The sequence below is a fragment of the Nicotiana attenuata genome, chromosome 11 (genome assembly GCF_001879085.1).
Source record: "Nicotiana attenuata strain UT chromosome 11, NIATTr2, whole genome shotgun sequence".
In the NCBI taxonomy this organism is placed as follows: Eukaryota; Viridiplantae; Streptophyta; class Magnoliopsida; order Solanales; family Solanaceae; genus Nicotiana; species Nicotiana attenuata.
Window position 1 is genome coordinate 11,731,383 of NC_031999.1, and position 7,651 is coordinate 11,739,033.

A 7,651-nucleotide genomic window follows, 5' to 3' on the forward strand; every position below is an offset into this window, starting at 1 on the left:
AACTTTTTGGATTTCGGATTGGATACAGGATTTGGTACTTCAGATTTATGGATATTCGAAAATTCAAAATTTTTATACTTTATATTTAGTCCATTATTCATGTGCCAATAGTAAGAAATTTAATCCCTACCCATTAGACATTATCTCATATATTCAATACTAATTACTAAGTACTAAGTTACCGCTAGAATACTTTCTTTTTTGGGGACACAGTTTTACTTCCTATCGACCTTATTAATGTCTTTATTGTATTTTCTTGATAATGATTTCATTACTTGAATATTTCATTTTGATGATTGCAGTGAGAAAGGAAAACTTTTTAAGTAATTTAGCATGAAAACATTTATTTAGGTGTTTATTTTTGGAAGAAGAAGAAGAAACATCCAAATTTATAGACTCAAAATCGAAAATCCAAAATATTCAAACCGATTAATCAAAAATCGAACTTAAAAAAATCCGCTCCAATCCGAGCTTATTTGGCTTGAATTTGAATTGTCATTTATTTAGTCCGAAAATCGAATTTCCAAACCAAAATTTTCATATTTAATCCAAACTCCTGAACGCCCACCCCTAGGAGAAAGTAGAGTTCAAATGATGAACCGATTGATGCGTTAGAAAAGATTTCACGAACTACAATTTTGCCAAGACATTTATACTCTGAGGTAAACCCAGAATTTGAAAGTGGCGGGGCTACCATTATCGAATAAAATTTTGAGTAAATGCTGGAGCGGGAATCGAACCCAGACAACATACTAAAAATTAAGTTGTATCCCTCTCCCCTATCCCTCCCCGGTCCCCTAAAAATTGACCAATACAACTGCCTAAGATTTGAGTCTTAAGGTGCCATATACATATTATTTAAAATATATACACATATCTACATACAGTATTTCTGAATTTTTCGGGGGCCAATGACCCTCTCTACCCTTAAGGGTAGTCCGGTCCATTTTAGAACTTGAGACATATTTCACTTATTAGAAAAAGTCGTCCTTGCCTCTAATTTCCGACTGCTCTTGACTTTCCAGATTATCCATCATAGTTTGAGTTCAAAGGAATCTTATGATTATTCACTCTCCACTCATATTCTTCGATGCTCCACAAGTTGACCCTCCCGAGCTTATATAGCCTTGGCCTTTAACCTGTATGGCGGTATACAATGCTTTAATTTAGATTTCCTAGTTCCTCTTTTTTTTTTTTGTGTCTTCGGCTATATTTGTGGTTTAATTATTTAGTGCATGGATTGTTATAGGGGTGGCAATTCGATCCCAAATCTATTTGACCCATCCAGCTTATCCAAGATTAGACTGATCATCGAACCTCCCATTTGTTGAACTCAATCTATCTTGACTCAACCCATTTAAGCCTTCTAAAGTTCGGTTGGTCATTTGTCCAAATTGAATAAGAAGAATTAATCCAAATAGCCGCCCACCCAACCGCATAAACTAAAAATAGCCGGTGGAGGTATAATATATGCATAATTTATGTATTGTATGTGCATAATTATGTATTATCAATATAAAAGTTATATATACAGCTAGCAAAAGTAAACAATGAATATGGTCGGCTATTTGTATAAAAATCCCATTGAATAATGAGTAACTTTGCTAAAATATCTTTAAAATATTTGATATGTTATATATGACCATAACAAAAGAAAAAAGTCTTTTGATAATTAACCAATTCATAAGAAAATAATACATATTATTAAAGCTTGCTAAAAGTTGGACGAGTTAGGCTGATCGGGTCGTCACACCTCTTCCTAGGAAACCTGCCAATTCTGGACCAGCTTCAACAAATCCCTCCGCTTTGGCGCTATAGGTTTGTGTAGTTTAACCTTTTTAAGATGAGAAAACTACCCTCTATAGCCCTTCAAAATTTTATTAGCCCATGTTTTCTCACATGGACCCAAAATAGCCCTTAGTCCCGTATTGACAAGTTATAGCCACTATTTCCAATACGCTTTCACTCTCTTTCAACCGCCTGCTTCTCCTCTCTCTCTCTCTCTCTTCTCATCTTCTCCGATCTTCAATCTTCCATCTTTCCCTTTCTTCTTATCTTTCCCTTCTTCACTCCCTCCTTTTTTTCTTTTTTCTTTTCTTCTCTTACAGCGACACCAACACACGTTTTTTTTTTTAATTTTCTTTTTTTTTCTTTGAGCTCTCCTCCTCTTTTACTTAGATACAGAAATATCTATCTTCTTTGAGTAATTTCTGGCAAAAGTCTGGCGGAGGTTGTCGCTTTCTTCGCTTTCTGTCCACTTTCAAATATAGTATTGTATGATATTTTTTCGGATGACTTTTGCAAGAAGATGAGAAATGGAGAAAATAAAGTAGACGCTGCCAGAGAAAAGCTTTTTCTGGCCAAGTTTGGTGTCCTCCATTATCGTTAATGCTCCTTTATTTATACACTGTGTAATCAGTATATAATAATTGTATAATATAGTGTATAATCATTGTGTATACATTATACACTAATGATACACTTATTATACATTTATTATACACGTATTATACAAAACTAGACGTGAAAGATTACGGTGATTATGGTGAGTGTTGAAAATATTGTATATAATATGTATATAAAATGTATGCACATGTATATGGAAGGTGTATCTACACTGATATTATGCATATACACTTTTTATACAAATTCAATGTTAATATAATTTTGTATATATTTGGAATATAAAGTGTATAATAGTGTATATATATTGTTCGACGATGTATAAAAAGTGTATATACACTTTATACTAGTGTATAATGTGTATAGTACGTTTTTTACTATTTTATTTCATAAGTACGACATTACTTCCCTTGCAAGAATTTGGATGTCAAATAAAATCCTAAAAGAAGCTTCTGCGGAATTGTTTATGAATTGACTATTCTCGTTTGGATCAAATATTCAAAATTGACTATGTACTTAAATAAGCTATAATTCTTCCTTTTTTTACTTTGAACTAAAAGTCGACCAAAACAACATTGATCCCCTGTCCAAACAATCCTGAATATCCCAATTTTCTTTCAACATGTTCAAACGGTTAATATGTGGAAATTTCCATCATCACCTCAAAGACAATGATATTGATGAAACTAATTTGTTGAGTCCATGCTCAACTACCAAAAAAACCAAGAGGAAGTTCTTGTCAAGAACCAAAAAAAAGATAAACCCATATGCTAACAGGGGCCTTGATAAGTTTTCTGCACTTTTGGCTGATCTGGAGGAAAAGAAACAAAATATTTACACCCAAATGGGCCTGGACGATGATCTCCCCTTGGTTCGTTTTGTTTTTTCTAATTCCAATGAATGCAAGACCATTGTAATTGTCAAGAAAAAACAAACCACAAGTGATGCTCAAAATACACACAACAATTCAAAGGAAATAGCAAATGAAGATCAAGAACCTATCGCAGAATCCAAGAGAACGTTAAAGAAGAATTATTCTTTGAGGAAGCCTCAACATAAGAACTTGCTAATGACAATGATATTGATATTGATTTTGTTAGCTATTTATGGAAGGTCTTTTGCAATATTGTGTACTTCAATTGGGTGGTACTTAGTTCCCTCCTTTAGACGGATCTCAAGCTCAAAGCACAATTTTAAGACCAAAAAGGAAGGAGGAATATGAACGCCAAAACTTTTACATCAATTTTTATCACCAGTGGATAAGTTAAGATCATTGTAAGTTAATTTTCTTGTACATTCTTTTGTCCCTCTTCTGAATTTTCACTTTTTTTTCTAAACTAAAGATTGTAATTCTTTTATTAATATGTACATGTTGTTGTTACTCTTTGACTTGTTCTTTTCTTCTATGTAAATCTTGACTAAGTTATGCTGCTTGTATAATATATTGTAGTAAGACTACTTGTGTTCGACAGACTTGAGATGTACTACTATTGTTTTTTGATTATACGCATTAAAAATAATCCAAATTTAGGATTCCTGTCCATAGGTAAAATTCACTAATGATCATATAACTATAACTTTTATTTTACCAAAATCATATACTTATGTTTTGTAACAGAAAAATGAAAAAAGTCACAATTTCTGAAACATTCAACTTTCCTATGCAATATTTTTTTACTCTATATTTTTTATGTTTTATTTTTAATCTAATAATATTAACCCAATTTAAAGAGGAGCGGTCGCCCCTGCCCCGAATCAAAATCCATATGCATAAAGTAAAATATGTTAAAGAAACGTAAGTGAACCCTTCCCCGCCCACCCCAACAAAAATAAGCTATTTATACTCTTATATATACCTTTTGTTTTTATTTTCTAGATTTTCATCAAAATTAATAGTGATTATTGTTTCCGGAGTTATATAATTTCGATTTTGTATCTCCTTATTTGTACCTGTTATCTCTTTTCCCCTCGTAATCTCATGCAAAGTATTGGAGAAAGAAAGAATATTACTTTGAAAAACCATACAATTATATATATATAAACCACTTGTCACCTCACATAATTTTATAAAAAATTTTCTTGTAAAACTTCTATAGAATAAAATTTTCTTCCATTAAAATTTACAAATTCCTTGATTCGGCTGGGGTCCTCTTTTAATTTGGTCAATATTTATGAAATTAAGAATAAATATGGAGTAAAAAGTATGGAAATATTTACCTTGTTATACTATTGTCACGACCCAAACCGAAGGGCCGCGACGGGCACCCGATGCCTAACTCAACCGAGTACCAACGTAACGTATTCTTCTTATCATACTATCATGGGTAAATGAGCTTGAAATGCCGGCATGAGCGAACCAAAACTAAACATAAGGGAATACTCGACATAGGACGACCCAACATGGTATACAAACTTATACATGTGACATAAAGACCTATAAGTCCGAAATGATCATTTGTACACTCAAAATATAGGCCGACAAGGCCATACAATCATCCATATACATGACATATGTCTACAAGCCTCTAAGAGTACATAAACATCATAAAGGCCGGGACAGGGCCTCGCCATACCAATCTATACATGTCCAAAGCATACTGACCAAATAGGCAACTTCGGAGCAAGTGGAGTGCGCCAACACCTTCCGCCAAGCTGATAGCCTACTAGAAGGACAGTCAACCTGTCTATCGGGACCTGCTGGCATGAAACGCAGCATCCCCAGGCAAAAGGGACATCAGTACAAATAAAGTACCGAGTATGTAAGGTAGGAAAGCATAAGTAAGAACAGTAATGTAAAGAGATAGAGAAGATACAACATGTAACATCTGAGTGCCTCTGAGGGCGATTGACATGAAATGCATGATACATAAACTTTTAAAACATACGCCTTTGTGGGCATCGTCATCATCATATCGTACCCGGCCTTGAATAGGACTCGGTAAAAACGTACTCGGCCATCATATGGCTCGGTAGAATCGTACCCTGCCACGTGGAGCTCGATAAAACCGAACTGAACTGTGGTTGCACAATAGGTGTCGTACCCGATGTCGCGCCCCCCTTTTTCCCTTTTTGACGGGGAAGTTCGGGTTTCGACATTCATGAGGGTAATAACTTGTTTCCTTTTGGGAATTGGGTATATGAAGAGTCGCCACCTAACGGATTATGGTGCGTTAGGGCACCTAAAGTGATTAAATCTTAGATTGGTTTGCATTACAAGAGATTTAGAGTAAGGGCTCAAAATAACCTCGAGGGGAAGGTGTTAGGCACCCCTCTTGGTCCACAACTGTGGGTCCCGGCCGAACTTATACTTACAAATTAGTCCATTAACAAATAAATAGTTGAATCAAATAGTTGGCGAGTAAAGCACGTTAGACATTGTATAACTCAAATAATAAGGCAAAGATTTTGAACAAGTTGTGCGTAAAGGAAAGTAAAGTTTTCAAGCAAAAAGGGATTTGAGGAAAAAGGGGCCCTAGGTTGATTAGCCTATAGGATTAGATCAGTACGATGCCTGGTAATCACTCCTCGAAAAGGGGCTACACGTGGCATTAGCGCACCGGTCATCATATCCATATCTACCCTTCCCACCCTCTTAGTGGTTATTAATGCGAGTGTTGGTTAGCGATCTCTATTGCGTGTTGTTACCCGTCCCTTCTTAATAGTCCTGGAGGAAGTTTAGGACCTCTACCAATAGGTAGTTCTAGACAGATCCCTAAGGTTTTAAAGGAGTAAATACTAAGGCGACAAGCAAGAACACATAGGGCTTCAGCAAATAAAAGCAGGAAAGAGAAAATAAGAGGCTCAGTTTTACCTCCGCAGATAAGGCATGTAAACAGCATGACTCAAACACAAATAAGGGCAGTATTGTTAAACAGGATCCTAAGACATGATGTCTTGGTGAGTATCAGAACACATGAGATATGCAGTTTTATTTTATAACTCAGAAGCAGGGGCCCTGATCAGTTTGCCTACTGATTTTAAGCCGGTTAACCATTAAGGAGTAAACACAAAGAACAGTCTCCAGTTTTATAGAGGTTGATTACCTAAGGCTTGCCTAGGCGTAGGATAATGCGCAACAGTTACTAGAATTATTAAAACAGTTTAGAAGTTATTTTATCTAAAGCATGTTGTTCTAAGTGTTGCAAAGATACAGGGATTATGACCAGTTTTACTTAAACAGGATAAATGTGACATTGTTTTTACATATTTCATAACGAGTAGTTTAAACTAGGCGTGACTGAGCGAGTGTGAACGAGATCCTAAAACAGGGTATCTAACATGCACATATAAAATGCAGAATGATTTATATGCAAAATTCCTGAAGCATGATTTCTAAATGCATAGCATGATTTCCAGATGCGTAGGAGTAACTGTTTTGTGTTAATGCTGTTATTTAGCCTAGAAGCAGGATTACGATAAATAAGGTCAAACGAGATGCTGAAGCAGTAAACCTAAAACATGATATCTAATGCATGACATGCTTTGAATGTGTTGGTCCTAGACATGGATTCTAATGCGCATATAGGAAATGTAAACCTAAGGCATGGCTTCTACCCATTGATATTGATAACATATATAACTACCCTTCCCTTTCCACTAGCCAACCCTAATATTCGTTTACAATAATTATTACAAACCAATATTGAAATGAATTACATAGATAAAGAAAAATAAGAAGTTACAATATAGGGAGCCTAAAAACAGGCCCAGATTTCCAGAACCTTAAATGCCCATATTGTTTCAGAGCCTTTCTCATATCCGGGTGTGTCAGAGTTCCCTAAGGACCTGAAAGGATCTCGGGCAGTGCTCACACCCAGATTTCACAACCATATTTGAGTAAGTGCAGTGTGGAAGGGCCAGCTCTAAGAGGGATCTCATAGGGATCCCTAAGCGGTCACACATTAGAGGGGTAGAACTTAGGGATCTAAAAATAGAGTGAGAATGCTTGACATAGTTTTGAAAAAAAATTAAGTAGAAAAACAATTTGAAAAGAGACTTGAAAATAGTTTTGTAAAACAACAGAGGAGTTATTCAATAAGACAGTTTTGAAAAGAGTAGGGCAATCAAAAAACAACAGACCAACCTCAGAACCAAAACAGGTTCAGGATCACACAAAGAACCAAGGCACGTTTAGCACCACAAGCCTTCACACAGGGGTAGATGGGAATTGGGGACAGGTAAAACACATAATGGTAATCACATAGCAGGCAGAAGTCCTTGGAATTGGTACAGATATGCCCAGAAACAC

General features: G+C 35.5%; 1 protein-coding gene across 1 annotated transcript; it reads left to right on the forward strand.

Annotated features, from left to right (window-relative positions):
• Positions 2,955-3,868, forward strand: LOC109234974. Its single transcript, XM_019401003.1, has one exon. It carries the CDS (start codon positions 3,026-3,028, stop codon positions 3,623-3,625), a length of 600 nt encoding a protein of 199 aa, XP_019256548.1. The 5' UTR covers positions 2,955-3,025; the 3' UTR covers positions 3,626-3,868.